Source organism: Schistocerca nitens, chromosome 8 (genome assembly GCF_023898315.1).
Source record: "Schistocerca nitens isolate TAMUIC-IGC-003100 chromosome 8, iqSchNite1.1, whole genome shotgun sequence".
Lineage (NCBI taxonomy): Eukaryota > Metazoa > Arthropoda > Insecta > Orthoptera > Acrididae > Schistocerca > Schistocerca nitens.
This window is the reverse complement of record NC_064621.1, coordinates 360,255,669-360,277,111: the sequence shown is the minus strand read 5'-3', so window position 1 is coordinate 360,277,111 and position 21,443 is coordinate 360,255,669. Positions and strand designations below refer to the sequence as shown.

The window sequence follows — 21,443 nt, the reverse complement described above, 5'->3', positions numbered from 1 at the left end:
TTTGAGGGGATGAGGAAGTGGCTCTAGCTATTTGCTTCTGTACCAGGTCGGTAGGGTAGTTGCAGGATGCGAAAGCTGTTTTCAGGTTATTGGTGTGATTGTTCAGGGATTCAGGACTGGAGCAGATTCATTTGCCACAAAAACCTAAGCTGTAGGGAAGGTGCCGTTTGATATGGAATGGGTGGCAGCTGTCATAATGGAGGTACTATTGCTTGTTAGTGGGTTTGACATGGACGGATGTGTGAAGCTGTCCATTGGACAGATGGAGGTCAACGTCGAGGAAAGTGGCATGGGATTTGGAGTAGGACCAGGTGAATCTGATGGAACCAAAGGAGTTGAGGTTAGAGAGGAAATTCTGGAGTTCTTCTTCTCTGTGAGTCCAGATCATGAAGATGTCATCAATAAATCTGTACCAAATTTTGGATTGGTGGGCTTGGGTAACCAAGAAGGCTTCCTCTAAGCGACCCATAAATAGGTTGGCATACGAGGGGGCCATCCTTGTACCCATGGCTGTTTCCTTTAATTGTTGGTATGTCTGGCCTTCAAAAGTGAAGAAGGATGAAGCTGGCTAAGGTAATGAGGAAAGATTCCAGGCATTCGAGAAAGTGGTTGGTGTCTTTGAAGAAGGATGGGAGACTGCATATAATGGGTTGAAGGTGTTGATCAATGTAGGCAGAAATACGTTCTGTGGGGGCTTGGTAACCAGCTACAATGGGGCAGCCGGGATGTTTGGGTTTGTGAATTTTAGGAAGTAGGTAGAAGGTAGGGGTGTGGGGTGTCACTGGGGTCAGGAGGTTGATGGAGTCAGGCGAAAGGTTGTTGTAGTTGCTTTCTAGTTGTTTTCTAGTTCACCTTTATCTCTCCCAATATATTTTTATTTTTATATTCATTTTAGCCTCACGTTACACTTTCCACCTTCTAAATACCATGTCACCATCACAACATCCCCACAATGACCACATCAAGTGTTATTTACATTCCCTCTGCAAAATTCCTTCGCCCTAGCCACATTATGCTCCCATATTTTATTTACTCAGGCTTGTCTGACATTTGGCATTACCCCCAAAGGCCTCACACTTAAGGTTCCCATCTCTGGCTGTATCCCTTCTTTCCATCAGTCCCTATACCAGTTCCAAACCAAACAATCCATAGCCCTCGCCCGCCTAATCCTTCACCTACACATCAACTCAGCCAATGAACACACCCATCAACACCTATCCCTAATCAAAGTCCTCAATCTTTCCTCTCCCACATCCTCACCGACTGTTCAGAGCATCCCCCTACAGGCCAACCGTTAGAACAGCATGCCACCCAAAACCTTAAAAAACTATCCAATCTCCTGGTTTCCCACCCCCGGAAAGGCAACTCACTCACCCTCCACAACCTTTCCAACAAACCTCAACCTCCTCTCATTGCACATGCTGTATGGCATTGTCCGCTCTGCCTGTGAGTGGACATGTGGCTGCTCCTTCAGCAAGGTCCGAGCAGGCACACAGGGGGAGGGGTTTATTAGTTATTGGGAGCTCCAACATTAGGCGGGTGATGGAACCCCTTAGGGCAATAGCGGAAAGGTCGGGGAAAAAGGCCAGTGTTCACTCTGTCTGCTTGCCGGGGGGTCTCATCCGAGATGTGGAGGAGGCCCTGCCAGCGGCGATAGAGAGCACTTGGTGCACCCGACTGCAAATTGTTGCTCACATCGGCACCAATAACTTCCGCCGTCTGGGTTCAGAGGTCATCCTCAGTTCATACAGGCGGTTGGCGGAATTGGTGAAGGCGGAAAGCCTCGCTCGCGGGGTGGAATCAGAGCTAACTATTTGTAGTATCGTTCCCAGAACCGATCGCGGTCCTCTGGTTTGGAGCCGAGTGGAAGGCTTAAACCAGAGGCTCAGACGATTCTGCAGAGATCTGGGGTGCAAACTTCTCGACCTCCGCTATCGGGTGGAGAAATGTAGGGTCCCGCTGAATAGGTCAGGCGTGCACTACACGCCGGAAGCGGCTACAAGGGTAGCGGAGTACATGTGGAGTGCACATGGGGGTTTTTTATGTTAGAGATTCCCTCCCTAGGCCCGACAAGATGCCTCCTGAGCCGCGGCAAGGTAGGAGTAGGCAAAATGCAACAGGGAATAACAATATTAATGTGCTAATAGTAAACTGCAGGAGCGTCTATAGAAAGGTCCCAGAACTGCTCTCATTAATAAACGGATATAGACTGGGAGACTCCGTTCATAACGGGTGGCAGGGACAAAGAATCCAGTGAAATTTTTTTAAGTGCTTTATCTCAAAACTAGGGACAGAAAGTTGGCTGAAACCAGACGTAAACAGTAATGAAATCCTAAACTCAGATTGGAATGTATACCGCAGAGACAGGCTGGACAGTGAAGGGGGAGGCGTGTTTATAGCGATAAGAAGTGCAATAGTATCGAAGGAAATTGACGGAGATCCGAAATGTGAAATGATTTGGGTGAAGGTCATGGTTAAAGCAGGCTCAGACATGGTAATTCGATGTCTCTATAGGCCCCCTGGCTCAGCAGCTGTTGTGGCTGAGCACCTGAAGGATGATTTGAAAAATATTTCGAGTAGATTGCCCCACCATGTTACAGTTCTGGGTGGAGATTTTCATTTGCCGGATATAGACTGGGAGACTCCGTTCATAACGGGTGGCAGGGACAAAGAATCCAGTGAAATTTTTTTAAGTGCTTTATCTAAAAACTACCTTGAGCAGTTAAACAGAGAACCGACTCGTGGCGATAACATATTAGACCTTCTGGTGACAAACAGACCCGAACTATTTGAAACAGTTAAGGCAGAACAGGGAATCAACGATCATAAAGCGGTTACAGCATCAATAATTTCAGCCATAAATAGAAATATTAAAAAAGGTAGGAAGATTTTTCTGTTTAGCAAAAGTGACAAAAATCAGATTACAGAGTACCTGACAGCTCAACACAAAAGTTTTGTCTCAAGTACAGATAGTGTTGAGGATCAGTGGACAAAGTTCACAACCATCATACAATATGCGTTAGATGAGTATGTGCCAAGCAAGATCATAAGAGATGGAAAAGAGCTGCCGTGGTACAACAACCGAGTTAGAAAACTGCTGTGGAAGCAAAGGGAACTTCACAGCAAACATAAACATAGCCAAAGCCTTGCAGACAAACAAAAATTACGCGAAGCGAAATGTTGTGTGAGGAGGGCTATGTGAGAGGCGTTCAATGAATTCGAAAGTAAAGTTCTATGTACTGACTTGGCAGACAATCCTAAGAAGTTTTGGTCTTATGTCAAAGCAGTAGGTGGATCAAAACAAAATGTCCAGACACTCTGTGACCAAAATGGTACTGAAACAGAGGATGACAGACTAAAGGCCGAAATACTAAATGTCTTTTTCCAAAGCTGTTCCCCAGAGGAAGACTGCTCTGTAGTTCCTTCTCTAGATTGTCGTACAGATGACAAAATGGTAGATATCGAAATAGACGACAGAGGGATAGAGAAACAATTAAAATCACTCAAAAGAGGAAAGGCCGCTGGAACTGATGGGATACCAGTTCGATTTTACACAGAGTACGCGAAGGAACTTGCCCCCCTTCTTGCAGCGGTGTACCGTAGGTCTCTAGAAGAGCGTAGCGTTCCAAAGGATTGGAAAAGGGCACAGGTCATCCCCATTTTCAACAAGGGATGTCGAACAGATGTGCAGAACTATAGACCTATATCGCTAACGTCGATCAGTCGTAGAATTTTGGAACACGTATTATGTTTGAGTATAATGACTTTTCTGGAGACTAGAAATCTACTCTGTAGGTATCAACATGGGTTTTGAAAAAGACGGTTGTGTGAAACCCAGCTCACACTATTCGTCCACGAGACTCAGAGGGCCATAGACATGGGTTCACAGGTAGATGCCGTGTTTCTTGACTTCTGCAAGGCGTTCGATACAGTTCCCCACAGTCGTTTAATGGACAAAGTAAGAGCATATGGACTATCAGACCAATTGTGTGATTGGATTGAAGAGTTCCTAGATAGCAGAACGCAGCATGTCATTCTCAATGGAAAGAAGTCTTCCGAAGTAAGAGTGATTTCAGGTGTGCTACAGGGGAGTGTCATAGGACTGTTGCTATTCACAATATACATAAATGACCTTGTGAATGACATCGGAAGTTCACTGAGGCTTTTTGCAGATGATGCTGTGGTGTATCGAGAGGTTGTAACAAAGGAAAATTGTACTGAAATGCAGGAGGATCTGCAGCGAATTGACGCATGGTGCAGGGAATGGCAATTGAATCTCAATGTAGACAAGTGTAATGCGCTTCGAATACATAGAAAGATAGATCCCTTATCATTTATGTACAAAATAGCAACTGGAAGCAGTTAATTCCATAAATTATCTGGGAGTACGCATTAGGAGTGATTTAAAATGGAATGATCATATAAAGTTGATCGTCGGTAAAGCAGATGCCAGACTGAGATTCATTGGAAGAATCCTAAGGAAATGCAATCCGAAAACAAAGGAAGTAGGTTACAGTACGCTTGTTTGCCCACTGCTTGAATACTGCTCAGCAATGTGGGATCCGTACCAGATATGGTTGATAGAAGAGATAGAGAAGATCCAACGGAGAGCAGCGCACTTCGTTACAGGATCATTTAGTAATCTGGAAAGCGTTACAGAGATGATAGATAAACTCCAGTGGAAGACTCTGCAGGAGAGACGCTCAGTAGCTTGGTACGGGCTTTTGTTAAAGTTTCGAGAACATACCTTCACTGAAGAGTCAAGCAGTATATTGCTCCCTCCTACGAATATTTCGCAAAGAGACCATGAGGATAAAATCAGAGAGATTAGAGCCCACACAGAAGCATACCGACAATCCTTCTTTCCACGAACAATACGAGACTGGAATAGAAGGAAGAACCGATAGAGGTACTCAGGGTAACCTCCGCCACACACCGTCAGGTGTATTGCGGAGTATGGATGTAGATGTAGATGTAGAAGCACACAACCAGGACAATAGTGGAGAAAAATCAATTTATTCCATAAACGAATTATTTGGTTTACTGGGAGGAAAATCCACAAGTGACAGCACACAAAAGCAAGAAAACAGAATTAACTCTCATTCAGTTTTGATAAACAATATAAATGTACATAAATTCAAACATAAGGAAATAGGTGATAAAAATGTAAAGAAGAACTTAATACACTGTAAAAAGTCATCTGCCTATTATGCTACAATATGTTGTGTATATACTGTAAGTTGTAGAGTGCACTTTTTAAATTTCACTGTACAATCAAAATGTGGGTTATATGTGCACAAACAACATGTATAATATCTAGTGGCTGAATGAATGTGGATAGACATACTCACCAAGTGATAGTGGAACACACACCTAAAAGAATCTTATAATTAGGCAAGCTTTCTGAGCCAGTGGCTCCTTCTTTAGGCAGAAGTGTTGAAGGGAAAGGAAGAGGGATGAAGGAAAAGGATTGGAGAAGTCTAGGAAAAGGGATAGATTTTGGAAAGCAATCTGCAGTCCTGGGTGACTTTTCGAAAATCTGCCCTTCTCCTAGACTTCTCCAGTCCTTTTCCTTCACCACTCTTTGTTCCCCTTCAACCCTTCTGCCTGAAGGAGCCACTGGCTCCAAAAGCTTGCCTAATTATAACCTTCTTTTATGTGTGTATTCTGCCACCACTAGGTGAGTAGGTTTTTTATCCATCCTAATACATTATATCATCTACAATTGATTGTTTTATTTGGTACAGATGAAGTGAACATAGATATGATAAAGGCAGCAGGTATCCAAGGCATACACCAGCTGCACCGAATACTCAATGCCATATGGGCAGATAACAAAATACCTGCGGATTGGAGCAAGGGTGTAATAATTCCCCTGTCTAAGAAAGGTAGCAGGCAGAAACCCAACAAATATAGAGGAATAATCCTATTGTCTCACAGGCTGAAAATACTTGAGAAGATCATATAAAAGAGACTGAGAATTATCACAGAACCACAGCTGGAGGAGAAACAATATGGTTTCAGAAGTAACATATCAACAATAGATCTAACTCTTAGCACCCATATGTTGATGGAAAAGTATTGGGAGAAAGGCAAGAACCTGGTCATTGTATTCCTGGATATAGAAACAGCCTATACTAGTGTTATAAGGGATATGATCTGGGAATGCCTGGGGAAAAAGAATGTGGCTGAAGGACTAATAAGAAAAATTCAGATGTTGTACACAGACTTTACTCACCGTGTACAAATTGGGGAAGGACGATCTTCAAGATTTGGGACCAAGAGTGGAGTTCAGCAAGGAAGTGCACTGTCCCCACTATTATTCATCACTGTTATGGATACAATGATGAAGAATGTCAAGAAAAAGTCAGGTGAACTGAATGCATTTGCCTTTGCTGATGACATCATGATATGGGGTGATACTGAAGAGGAAGTACAGATGAGACTCAATGAATGGAAATCTCAGTCCCAGAAATATAACCTCAACATCAGCAAGACCAAGACAGTGGTGATGGCAGTCAACAGAGATGGACAACCAGCAAGTGTAAAACTAGGGAACCACAACTAGAGTGTGTGGACAGTTTTCCTTAACTTGGAAGTGTAATCTCCAGTGATAATTTTTGTCAGAAATGAAATCACCAGCAGAGTACAAAAAGGACCTGAATTCTACCACCAAGTATGATCACTTGTATGTGGGATGACTTGATGCCAAAATCAGCCGAACTGAAGATATTTAATAGCTATTTCATACCAATATTGACCTTTGGTATTGAAACAAGTACCCTCACAAAAAGAGAATCATCAAGGCGGCAACCATCAGAGATGAAATTTCTTAGATCCACCATCCATAAGACCAAGATGCACAAGTTAAGGAATGAGGGGGTGAGGAAAGAAGCCAGAATAAAGACATCCCCAGTAGATCGAATCGGCACACCTAGACTTCAATGCTATGGACCTGGGATGAGAATGGAGCCAACTAGAACAGCCAAAATAAATTGAAAAGACAGGTGGATGGGAAAAGACCTCAAGGAAGACCTCAAACCTGATGGATGGACTTGAGTAAGGCTGATCTAGTGACCAGAGGATGGACATTGGATGATGTTCTCCGTGAACAGGTGTTTTTGGCAGGATGAAGTGGAAGAGGCTCATTACCAGTACCCAGGAAACTGGAACTGTTAAATCATAGAGGGAAACATACCAAACGAAAGCGCTGGCATGTTGACAGACACACAAAAAACACAAACATACACACAAAATTCAAGCTTTCGCAACCAACGGTAGCTTCATCAGGAAAGAGGGAAGGACAGGGAAAGACGAATGGATGTGGGTTTTAAGGGAGAGGGTAAGGAGTCATTCCAATCCCGGGAGCGGAAAGACTTACCCTAGGGGGAAAAAAGGACAGGTATACACACACACACACCCACACACACACACACACACACACACACACACACACACACACACACACATCCATCCGCACGTACACAGACACAAGCAGACAGTGTGTGTGTGTGTGTGTGTGTGTGTGTGTGTGTGTTGTGTGTGTGTGTGTGTGTGTGTGTGTGTGTGTGTTGCGTGCACACGTGTTACCACCATAGAAATTAACTCTCCCAAAAGTCTACAGACAAAAACTATCATAATAGGCATTTAAGGGGAATAACTGAACTCAAATTAAAAAGTTCCACTAGCCATCAGAATATTTGTGCTGTAGTAATTACCAAATACTCTTATAGGTTAAATTATCACCAGAATCAATATCATAATTGCTGCTATCCAGAATTGCAATGGAAAAAAGATTACAAGATACCATCTTCGACAAGCAAAAATTACATGTGAAATCAAAATACAAATGTATCAAATAAGTCATTTAATAATTCAGTGTCAATTAATTTAATGATGTTGAAGGGAACTTTAACCTGGAAGCAAATTATAAGCTGTGGATGATCATTTAAAATAAGAGTATGCCTTACTGCAAAATAATCCAACTCCAGTTTCCCAAAGCAGTAAGACAAACGATTATGTATTTCAACAACATAGGAATTAGTACTACACATACCATAGTGATCATACAAGATGAAGTCACTATAACAAATTATAAATTAAAAAACCAGTATTAAGATAACAAGTAAAATTCAGAGATATTCACCTTTTAGTTCCTCTAACTAGTGCATTCACTAACTGTAAGAATTTATTTGTTTTATTCCAGATATGCTCCGGACAATGCACTGGGAAGTGTCAAGAAACCCAGGTAACAACAGTACAAACAGAGTTACCACCAAATTGCTACCCTGGTGCCACTGATCCTCGATGCCCCATCCCAACTACCCAGCAAATTCCAACGACACCATCACGATGTTATCCAGGTTCACTAGACCCTAGATGCCCTCAAATACCTACAACCACAACTCAAAGACCTCAATGCTACCCAGGATCTACAGATCCCAATTGTCCACAATTCTCTACTACGACTACTACCCCCTACCAAAGATGTTTCCCAGGATCTACAGATCCCAGATGTCCTAAACAAACAACTACAACTTCAACACAACCTCCTTTGCGCTGCTTTCCGGGATCTCTAGATCCCAGGTGCCCAAAAACAACAACATTTGCACCACAAACCACCACAGCCAAACTTGTTTGCTATCCAGGCTCTACTGATCCGAGATGTCCAAGAACAACTACTCAGCCACCTACAAGACAACCATCATGTTACCCAGGATCACCAGATCCTCGATGCCCAGCAACAATCACCCCACCAGCGCGATGTTACCCGGGATCTACAGATCCCAGATGTCCAAGGCCTACTACTACAACTTCAACACAAACCCCTCTGCGCTGCTATCCTGGATCTCTTGATCCCAGATGCCCACAAACAACTACATTTGCACCACCAACTACCACTCGCAAATCAGTTTGCTATCCGGGATCAACTGATCCAAGATGTCTGAGAACAACCACTACTTACCGACCAACTACTACTACAGAAAGGCCACTTGTTTGCTATCCGGGTTCTACAGATCCCCGAAGTCCCAAACCTCCAACCACTCCTAGGTGCTATCCAGGCTCTACAGACCCACGCTGCCCCCCACCACAAACAACACCGACAGTTCCTGTCTGTTATCCAGGGTCAACAGATCCACGCTGTCCTCAAACAACCTTGATACCCAGAACAAGTACTCCAGGTAGCACATACCTCCCACCTACCACGACTGAGAGGCCGCTGGTCTGCTATCCAGGCTCTACTGACCCAAGATGTCCAAGACCAACCACTCAACCGCCTACTAGGCAACCATCTTGCTACCCAGGATCACTAGATCCTCGGTGCCCAACAACAACCACGCCACCAGCACGGTGTTACCCAGGCTCTACAGATCCGAGATGCCCTAGACCCACCACTACAACTTCAACACAACCCCCTCCACGCTGCTATCCTGGATCTCTTGACCCCAGGTGCCCAAAAACCACTGCATTTGTACCATCCACAACAACTGCTAGACCTCCCTGCTATCCAGGCTCAACCGATCCAAAGTGCCCCAAACCAACCACCACATATCGACCACCTACTACTACAGAACGCCCACTTGTTTGTTATCCTGGCTCAACAGATCCTCGCTGTCCACAACCTACCACAAGGCCAACTACCCCAGGTAGCACTTACCTACCACCAATTACGACAACTGTGCGACAACCGACCTGTTACCCAGGTTCTCTAGATCCCCGTTGTCCAAGACCAACTACAACCTCAACTCCACCCCCACGATGCTACCCAGGATCTACAGATCCCAGATGTCCTAAAACAACTACCACCACCCCTGCACCAAGATGTTTCCCAGGATCTACAGACCCAAGATGTCCTAAACCAATCACTACCACGACCACAACAACTCCATTACGCTGTTACCCAGGCTCTCTAGATCCTCGGTGTCCACAGACTACAACATATGCACCACCTACCACTACTCCAAGACTTGTTTGTTATCCTGGTTCAACTGACCCTAGGTGTCCCAGACCTACCACCACATACCGACCACCTACTACAACAGAGCGCCCACTTGCTTGTTATCCTGGTTCAACTGATCCTCGTTGTCCAAAACCTCCCACAACACCAAGGTGCTTCCCAGGTTCAACTGATCCAAGATGTCCACCACCGTATACAACACCAAGCACACCTGCGTGTTATCCAGGATCACCAGATCCACGCTGTCCACAAACGACCACGAGACCTCGAACAAGTACTCCAGGTAGCACATACCTCCCACCACCTACAACTATTAAGCCTCCAGTGTGCTACCCAGGCTCAACTGATCCAAGATGTCCAAGAACAACTACTCAGCCACCTACAAGACAACCATCTTGTTACCCTGGATCACCAGATCCCAGATGCCCAGCAACAACCACCCCACCAGCTAGATGTTACCCAGGATCTACAGATCCCAGATGTCCAAGGCCTACTACTACAACTTCAACACAACCCCCTCCACGCTGCTATCCTGGATCTCTTGATCCCAGGTGCCCACAAACAACTACATTCGCACCACCTACCACCACTCGCAAACCAGCTTGCTATCCGGGATCAATTGATCCAAGGTGCCCAAGAACAACCACTACTTACCGACCAACTACTACTACTACTGAAAGGCCACCTGTTTGCTATCCGGGTTCTACAGATCCCCGATGTCCCAAACCTCCAACCACTCCTAGGTGCTATCCAGGCTCTACAGACCCACGCTGCCCACCACCACAAACAACACCAGCAAATCCTGTCTGTTATCCAGGTTCAACAGATCCACGCTGTCCTCAAACAACCTTGATACCCAGAACAAGTACTTCAGGTAGCACATACCTCCCACCACCTACAACAATTAATCCTCCAGTCTGCTACCCAGGCTCAACTGACCCAAGATGTCCAAGACCAACCACTCAACCGCCTACTAGGCAACCATCTTGCTACCCAGGATCACTAGATCCTCGGTGCCCAACAACAACCACACCACCAGCACGGTGTTACCCAGGCTCTACAGATCCGAGATGCCCTAGACCCACCACTACAACTTCAACACAACCCCCTCCACGCTGCTATCCTGGATCTCTTGACCCCAGGTGCCCAAAAATCACTACATTTTTACCATCCACAACAACTGCTAGACCTCTGTGCTATCCAGGCTCAACCGATCCAAGGTGCCACAAACCAACCACCACATATCGACCACCTACTACTACAGAACGCCCACTTGTTTGTTATCCTGGCTCAACAGATCCTCGCTGTCCACAACCTACCACAAGGCCAACTACTCCAGGTAGCACTTACCTACCACCAATTACGACAACTGTGCGACAGCCTACCTGTTACCCAGGTTCTCTAGATCCCCGTTGTCCAAGACCAACTACAACCTCAACTCCACCCCCACGATGCTACCCAGGATCTACAGATCCCAGATGTCCTAAAACAACTACCACCACCCCTGCACCAAGATGTTTCCCAGGATCTACAGACCCAAGATGTCCTAAACCAATCACTACCACGACAACAACAACTCCATTACGCTGTTACCCAGGCACTCTAGATCCTCGGTGTCCACAGACTACAACATATGCACCACCTACCACTACTCCAAGACTTGTTTGTTATCCTGGTTCAACTGACCCTAGGTGTCCCAGACCTACCACTACATACCGACCACCCACTACAACAGAGCGACCACTTGTATGTTATCCTGGTTCAACTGATCCTCGTTGTCCAAAACCTCCCACAACACCAAGGTGCTTCCCAGGTTCGACTGATCCAAGATGTCCACCACCGTATACAACACCAAGCACACCTGTGTGTTATCCAGGATCGCCAGATCCACGCTGTCCACAAACGACCACAAGACCTAGAACAAGTACTCCAGGAAGCACATATCTCCCACCACCTACAACTATTAAACCTCCAGTCTGCTACCCAGGCTCAACTGACCCAAGATGTCCAAGAACAACTACTCAGCCACCTACAAGACAACCATCTTGTTACCCTGGATCACCAGATCCCAGATGCCCAGCAACAACCACCCCACCAGCTAGATGTTACCCAGGATCTACAGATCCCAGATGTCCAAGGCCTACTACTACAACTTCAACACAACCCCGTCCACGCTGCTATCCTGGATCTCTTGATCCTAGGTGCCCACAAACAACTACATTTGCACCACGTACCACCACTCGCAAACCAGTTTGCTATCCAGGATCGACTGATCCAAGGTGCCCAAGGACAACGACTACTTACCGACCTACTACTACTACTGAAAGGCCACTTATTTGCTATCCGGGTTCTACAGATCCCCGATGTCCCATACCTCCAACCACTACTAGGTGCTATCCAGGCTCTACAGACCCACGCTGCCCACCACCACAAACAACACCAGCAACTCCTGTCTGTTATCCAGGTTCAACAGATCCACGCTGCCCACAGACAACTTTCATACCCAGAACAAGTACTCCAGGTAGCACATACCTCCCACCACCTACAACAATTAAGCCTCCAGTCTGCTACCCAGGCTCAACTGACCCAAGATGTCCAAGACCAACCACTCAACCGCCTACTAGGCAACCATCTTGCTACCCAGGATCACTAGATCCTCGGTGCCCAACAACAACCACACCACCAGCACGGTGTTACCCAGGCTCTACAGATCCGAGATGCCCTAGACCCACCACTACAACTTCAACACAACCCCCTCCACGCTGCTATCCTGGATCTCTTGACCCCAGGTGCCCAAAAACCACTACATTTTTACCATCCACAACAACTGCTAGACCTCTGTGCTATCCAGGCTCAACCGATCCAAGGTGCCCCAAACCAACCACCACATATCGACCACCTACTACTACAGAACGCCCACTTGTTTGTTACCCTGGCTCAACAGATCCTCGCTGTCCACAACCTACCACAAGGCCAACTACCCCAGGTAGCACTTACCTACCACCAATTACGACAACTGTGCGACAACCGACCTGTTACCCAGGTTCTCTAGATCCCCGTTGTCCAAGACCAACTACAACCTCAACTCCACCCCCACGATGCTACCCAGGATCTACAGATCCCAGATGTCCTAAAACAACTACCACCACCCCTGCACCAAGATGTTTCCCAGGATCTACAGACCCAAGATGTCCTAAACCAATCACTACCACGACCACAACAACTCCATTACGCTGTTACCCAGGCTCTCTAGATCCTCGGTGTCCACAGACTACAACATATGCACCACCTACCACTACTCCAAGACTTGTTTGTTATCCTGGTTCAACTGACCCTAGGTGTCCCAGACCTACCACTACATACCGACCACCTACTACAACAGAGCGCCCACTTGTTTGTTATCCTGGTTCAACTGATCCTCGTTGTCCAAAACCTCCCACAACACCAAGGTGCTTCCCAGGTTCAACTGATCCAAGATGTCCACCACCGTATACAACACCAAGCACACCAGTGTGTTATCCAGGATCGCCAGATCCACGCTGTCCACAAACGACCACGAGACCTAGAACAAGTACTCCAGGTAGCACTTACCTTCCACCACCTACAACTATTAAGCCTCCAGTCTGCTACCCAGGCTCAACTGATCCAAGATGTCCAAGAACAACTACTCAGCCACCTACAAGACAACCATCTTGTTACCCTGGATCACCAGATCCCAGATGCCCAGCAACAACCACCCCACCAGCTAGATGTTACCCAGGATCTACAGATCCCAGATGTCCAAGGCCTACTACTACAACTTCAACACAACCCCGTCCACGCTGCTATCCTGGATCTCTTGATCCCAGGTGCCCACAAACAACTACATTTGCACCTCCAACCACCACTCGCAAACCAGTTTGCTATCCAGGGTCGACTGATCCGAGGTGTCCAAGAACAACCACTACTTACCGACCAACTACTACTACTGAAAAGCCACTTGTTTGTTATCCTGGTTCTACAGATCCCCGTTGTCCAAAACCTCCTACAACACCAAGATGTTTTCCTGGCTCAACAGATCCCCGCTGTCCACAACCTACCACAAGGCCAACTACTCCAGGTAGCACGTACCTACCACCAGTTACCACAACTGTACGACAACCCATCTGTTATCCAGGTTCTCTAGATCCCCGTTGTCCAAAACCAACTACAACCTCAACTCCACCCCCACGATGCTACCCAGGATCTACAGATCCCAGATGTCCTAAAACAACTACCACCACCCCTGCACCAAGATGTTTCCCAGGATCTACAGATCCGAGATGTCCTAAACCAATCACTACCACAACGACAACAACTCCATTACGCTGTTACCCTGGATCTTTAGATCCTCGGTGTCCACAGACTACAACATATGCACCACCTACCACTACTCCAAGACTTGTTTGTTATCCTGGTTCAACTGACCCTAGGTGTCCCAGACCTACCACCACATACCGACCACCTACTACAACAGAGCAACCACTTGTTTGTTATCCTGGTTCAACTGATCCTCGATGTCCAAAACCTCCCACAACACCAAGGTGCTTCCCAGGTTCGACTGATCCAAGGTGTCCACCACCGTATACAACACCAAGCACGCCTGTGTGTTACCCAGGATCGCCAGATCCACGTTGTCCACAAACGACCACGAGACCTAGAACAAGTACTCCAGGAAGCACTTACCTCCCACCACCTACAACTATTAAACCTCCAGTCTGCTACCCTGGCTCAACTGATCCAAGATGTCCAAGAACAACTACTCAGCCACCTACGAGACAGCCATCATGTTACCCAGGTTCACTGGACCCTCGATGCCCTAGGCCAACAACAACCACAACAAGAACCACTAGTCTTCAGTGCTACCCTGGCTCCTCTGATCCTAGGTGTCCACAAACTTCTACTCCTTATCCCATCCCCACAACAACTGTTAGACTTGTATGTTATCCTGGATCCTCCGACCCAAGATGTCCTAGGCCTTCAACTACTACATTTTCGCCACCTCAATGCTATCCTGGCTCTCCAGATCCACGATGCCCACAAACCACTACCGAACGTGCTCCAATATGTTATCCAGGTTCACCTGATCCGCGGTGTCCTAAAATACCGTCAATACCTACAACTATAGCACCACCTACATTTACAACACCATTCTACTGTCCATGTCTTACAGAACATCCTCCAGAATGTTTTCCAGGTAGTCTTGATCCAAGGTGTCCAACGACAACTAAGAAACCTATTTTACCTCCAATATGTTTTCCAGGTTCAAATGATCCTAGATGCCAAACTTCACCTCCGTACACAACCTCATCACCACTATGCTTCCCTGGGTCCCCAGATCCAAGATGCTCAACAGTACCTCGGACATCAACTCCTGGTCCAAGTTATTTACCACCTGTTGTCTCAACCACAGTTGGAGTAAAGCCAGAGGTACCATCTGGCTGCTATCCAGGGTCCCCAGACAAGAACTGTGCAGCTGACAGCACAATAAATATTGAAACAGATGTGAAACCCCCTAAATGTTTCCCTGGAACAGATGATGCAGACTGTTTTGATGGAGAAGATGGTTCTGCTATATTTCCTATAATAAGGACAACAACAAGGAAATCTGTACCAGTAGTTTCCAAGGATGACTTTCATGGAAAGGATCAAGATCCTAGATACCATGCATTCCATTCATGTAAGTCAACGAAGTACATACTTTGTTTTGGATAAAATTTTTGTCTCTGCTTTTGTTTGTTGTGTGTGTGTGTGTGTGTGTGTGTGTGTGTGTGTGTGTGTGGGGGGGGGTGGGTGTGTGTGTGTGTGAGAGTGTGCGTGCGCACACATGTGCATGTGCACATGTGTGCATACTCGTGTGTGCACAGTTCAATCCTCAGCTCTGAAAATCATTCATGTGGTTCTTTATGCAGTTGATGCCACTATCATACACTTATGTGGTATTAGTTTATGCAGAATTTAAAGAAATACCCTATTGATCTCTACTGTCCTGCTACAAACAGAATAGGAACATTAATAGTGAAAGTAACTGAGTGCTGTGATCCATGTTCAAGTGTAGATCCCAGGTTACATAAGGTACATCTTCACAGTTCAAAGAGCAAGGCTAATCAAATCTCCACCCAAAAGTTGAAGCTGCCAGATGGTTAATATTTCCAGTCCAAAACAGAATCACAGGAAATCCAAAAATCACAGCAGAACCATGAATAGCATCTTAACGTGGCCTGAGTCTCAACACAATTTGTGCCAGTTATGCCTGTAGTCTTTTAGTGAGGATACAAAAACCCTCCCTCTTTAATTATCACATGGTGCTAAAAATGCCCTGATATGGACTGATGACTTAGGAACAAAGTGAGCTATGATCTCTATCAAAGTATCACTTTTTTTTCAGGATTAGCCAGTTGTACAGGGTGGGGCTATCAAGTCCAACCAAATCATTAACTACCAGCCAGAACATTACCCCTTCTGACCTACTATTGATATAAACATGTCCAGGCGATAGCACTGTCACCTGGTGAGGAATGACTGCTAGTCAGACACATGCACAGTGCATGTAGTATCAGTGAGCGTGATGTCCGTGTGTAGAATGGGGAAGACATGCAATCTAACTGAATTTGCCCGAGGGCAGATTGTTATGGCCTGGAAACTTTGCTCGAGCATTTTGGAAACTGCATGACTTGAATGTTTGAGGAGTGCTGTGGTGAACATCTTCAACATGTAGTGAAACCAAATCCAGATACCGTGGGGTTGCGCGGCCTTCCCTCATTACAGATGCCGGATGTTGCAGGCTGGGCAGACTGGTAAAACAGGACAGGTAGCAAACTGTGGTGGAACTAACATCAGACTTTAATGCTGGGCAAGGTACAAGTATGTCTGAACATGCAGTGCACCAAACATTCATACAATGGGCCCTCACAATCAGCAACTCTGACTGAAATGGCATATGATCATTGGCACTGGACATTGGTGCAGTGGCAGAGCACTATGTGGTCTAATGAATCCCAATATCTTCTTTATTATACTGATGGGAGGGCGCAAATCTATTGTCTTCCAGGGGAACTACTCCTTAACACTTGTACTGCAGGATGGAAACAATCTAGCAGCTGCACCATAGTGCTCTTGTGAACATTCACGTGGGCATTCATGGGTCCAGTGGAGCTCATGCAAGGTATCATGATGACCAAGGTGTATCATGCACCAGATACAGACCACATACACCCAATCAGGACAATCATGTTTCCCAATAGAAACGGCATTTTTCAACAAGATAATGCACCACGTCACAAGGCCAGGAGTGTGACACGTGGTTCAAGGAACACAGTGGTAAGTTCCAATTGATGTGATGGCCCACAACTCACCAGATCTGAAGCTAATTGAAGACATCTGGGATTTGATTGAACTTAGCATCACAGCTCGTTGACTCCCTCTCTGGAATTTACGGGAATTAGATGACTTGTGCCTGCAGATGTGGAGCCAAATCCCTCCAGGGACCTACCATGGCCTCATTGCTTCTATGCCATGACATGTTGCCACTGTTATTTGTGTCAAAGGTGGCTAATAGGCAGATGGTCATAATGTTCTGGCTCACCAGTGTACCTGTGAAGTCTGTGTGTCAGGTGTGGCACTGGAGGTGGAATAGGTGTCACCTCTGCTCAGATGAACACTATCTGCACAGAGAATTAAGAGTGATGCTGTGGACTGCAGAGGTCATAATAATGAGAAGGTGTAGGATGGTGCTGGCCTAGAAAAATACCTGGCAGCACCGCAAGGAGGTAGGCAATGATATATGAATGTTGAAGCCATAGATGGTGCTAGCCTAGACAAATACCTGGTGGCACTGCAGGGAGGTAGGCAATGATATATGGGTTTTGGGGCACAGATCAGTGTTGCTGAAGTTGTGGGTTCTGTCTGGAGATATAGCAGCAGAATCCCATGGCAGACCAGCTGGTCTAGATCAATCATGACTTCAGACGTATGATGTCCTACACTATCACTGACAAAACCCTTGGTCCACTCACAGTGCAAGGTGCAAGGCCAGACATATGAACCCACGCCATAACGAGAGTTATTTATTTGTTGATTACATACTGGCATTTGCATTGTCACAATTAAATTATTATGTGTGTGGAGTTGACAGCTAAATATCATACAGAGGATTCCTTGAGGATCTTGCCATACTTTCATATATATGCAAGTAGATTTATTCTTTAACATTATTCCTAATAAAAATTAAATGTAATACACATATATAAAACAATAAAAATTACAAGTGATGTTATTGTGGAGGCTCAATCATAGTATTAGATAAAAAGTCAATTATTTGCACTTGTGCAAAATTTTTTATTCATATCTCATAGACAAACTGCAAGAAATTGGGAATCTTGAGAAATTTAAAAATAATTTCATTACAGAAAAGTTTTTTCTCTGTAAATAAGGCCCATTCATACAAATAATAAGTATTATCTTTCAAAAATCATCTGTATATCATCCTATTTGTTATATTTGCACAAACAGTTCACCAGTAGGAGAATAATGTTCATGGAAAAGCAATAACATTTTTCACTGTTCCTCATTTTTAGGTAATTATATATGTGCATCATTAACTGCATGTGTGATGTGTGTGTGTGGGGGGGGGGGGGAGGGAGAGAGAGAGACAGAGAGAGAGAGAGAGAGAGAGAGAGAGAGAGAGACAGAGACAGAGAGAGAGAGAGAGAGAGTGCTCTTGCGTGATGCCTGCAGATAATCACCACAAATTCTCATCCATGCTAAGGAGTATTGGACATTTCTTTAAATATTCAAATACGTTTCCATGAGTATCTAATCTGCAGAGACACACCAACTGTTATACATTTCTGCGACTGTGATGTAAAGTTTATGATATGATTTAGACATTTTGTGTGCTCAAATAATAAACTGTGTAAAATCAACAACAAAATCAAAATGTAAATCTTTCTACTTGGCTTGGAGTTGGCAGATCACATGAATACTGAGCAGTAGTTTACATAAAAAGCAAGTCCTTTTTGTTGCAATGCAGTCATTACATGTACATACCTAAGAGAATAATACATGACAGTGGAATATTCTAGTAATACATCATCCATAAATACATAACTATTTTTGGTATATGAGGGACAGTAAGAAAGTTTTTATGTATGTTTATATACCTTTTATTAATATATGTTTTCATGAGAAACTGCTTCAAGAATGATGTCTAAATTACACTACTTTCCACAGGGCTGTTTGAACCTCAAAAAATTGGTCGCAGGCGTAAAATTTTTCATCGCAGCATTGATGAAGAAAACATTTCTCAAACACATCACGTGACCAAACGGGAAGTTGAGCAGCAAGTTGTTGCCATAACAATCGGAGTACGTGGGCTTATGGTTGGCACTGAAAATGATCTTCGGTCACACTCACTAGTTAAACGAGATCTTCAATATGATGTCCACCCTCAACAAGTTCAAGGAGAGCTCACAAATACATCAGTTACAATTGTAGCTACAGTTGCAGTAATAATTAGTGCAGTTGCAGCTGTTTCATACATTTTTTTAAGAATTCATAAAAATCGCAACAAACAGCGATCAGAAAGGGTTATAACAACTATGCCGGAACTGAAATAGCGAATTCAAATCAACAAATCTGTCTTTTCTAAGAGTTTCTACAAAGAAACACTCAAAAGTGCATCTTTTACTTTAACAATTTGTGGTATAAGTTATGTGTAATATTTATTCTCCATTATATGGAGCTTGTAGCCTGACTTACACCACAAATCCAGTACCTACATGTCTTCAAGAGAAAACTGGTTTTGTGCAAACACACAATAAATTTTTATATAAATTGTTCCTAAATTAAAGCACAGGCAGTGTGTATTTTATACATTATAGAAAAACAAAAATAATATTTTTATGTGTGGACACATTCATATGAGATAAAAGGTGATTATTGCAGAAGTTTGATTGTGAAAATTTCATCAAATTGCTTCACTCTCAGGGAGTTTTCATAGAACAATAATAATTTGTGCTCTTAGATAATAGCAGATAATATCTTCCATTACATATTGAGTTACTGATACACTCAATATTCAAATTATGATAAAAGTAATGCTTTTTATCCTACTTTTGCTCTACTAAATTGAAGTTTTTTAATCTGGCTGAGACAGTTCTTCAGCATTAAATATGAAAGCTTTAAAAAGAAATGAAAGCAAAAAGCACAAATTAATGTCTCTAAAATTTATAGCAAGACTGTTTTGTCCTGAGCACAAATTAATATGGCAAACAAAAACTTCTCTAAACAACAGACATAAGACTGAACCTCTATGACAGATTAAATCTGTGCACCCAGGTACATTGGCTTCTGCTAAATGTTCACTGGCTACTGCTAACCCAGTGCCTCAGTTCCCTTCCTGAAAACTCTGAGCACATATGCATAAAATCAAGTTATAATCTCAATTTGCTGAGGTGCTTCAGTCTCTCGTGAAAGTTCACTCAAGTGCACACTTTGTGACATAATTGAATATTCATTCAGAAACTCTGACATAAACATTTGTTTCTCCAAAATATTGTATACCTTAAGGAAACTGTATACTTGTGCCATAACTTAGCCAATTTTCAACTACAGAATTACAGTATCTAAGTGAAAAACCAGTTTTATATTGCAACACATATAAAAATTTCATCAAATACTTAAATAAAATTGGTGACTCTGCTGTAATGTACTCATTTATCCAGTTATACAAAAGTACCTTTGTTTACTAAGTATTTTGTAATACTTCCATTTTGCTACAGTTCAAACAACCAAACCTCAAAAGTATTGCTGAAACAACTTAAACTCTACATTGCCATATTTTCTTACCATAAGGAAGGCATGTTGAGTTGCAGACAGGCACAATTAACAGACACTTACACAAAGCTTTTGTCCACAGCCTTCATCAGCAAAAGAGAAACACAGATCATTCATACCCAGAAGCAAACACACCTCACACCAACTCTGGCAGCTCGGACCAGAATACCTTTAGCTGATGAAAGCTGTGGCTGAAAGCTTTGAGTAACTGTCCTTTAATTGTGCCTGCCTGCAATTTAATGTGTCTTCTTTAGAGTAAGTAGCAATCTATCTTTACCTGAATTGCTGATACCGCTACCTAGAGTTTCCATTGTTTGATTTTACCATAGTTTCTTGTTTGCGGTAAACGTAGTGGAAATAAAAATCCAACAAAGTGATATTTTATAATAAGTAAAACTACTGGTGACTCAAAAACTTAGTTGCTCATTCTCTTCTTTCTGTGGGATAAATTCTAGATGTTCTCTCAATAAATGTATTGTTGTTTCTTTGACATAGAAGCAAATATTAAGTGGAAAATGGCCTGACATCAACCTAAGAGTATTCCTGAGATTATGCTATCAACATTAGTTCAGTGCAACATTTCCTTTCTCTGTTATACATTCATTTCAGCAAACTCATATGAAAGGATGAG

General features: G+C 44.1%; 1 protein-coding gene across 1 annotated transcript in view; it reads left to right on the top strand.

Moving 5' to 3' along the window:
• LOC126199569 (mucin-2-like) overlaps window positions 1-21,231 on the top strand; it is a gene marked incomplete at its 5' end in the record, with an annotated part of 132,457 nt that extends 111,226 nt beyond the window's left edge. The window contains 2 exons of the mRNA XM_049936492.1: window positions 8,207-15,656; window positions 19,208-21,231. Of these exons, the coding sequence (XP_049792449.1) occupies window positions 8,207-15,656; window positions 19,208-19,593 (7,836 nt within the window). The remainder of the gene's footprint in view (window positions 1-8,206; window positions 15,657-19,207) is intronic.
• Between the last annotated feature and the right edge of the window lie 212 nt (window positions 21,232-21,443).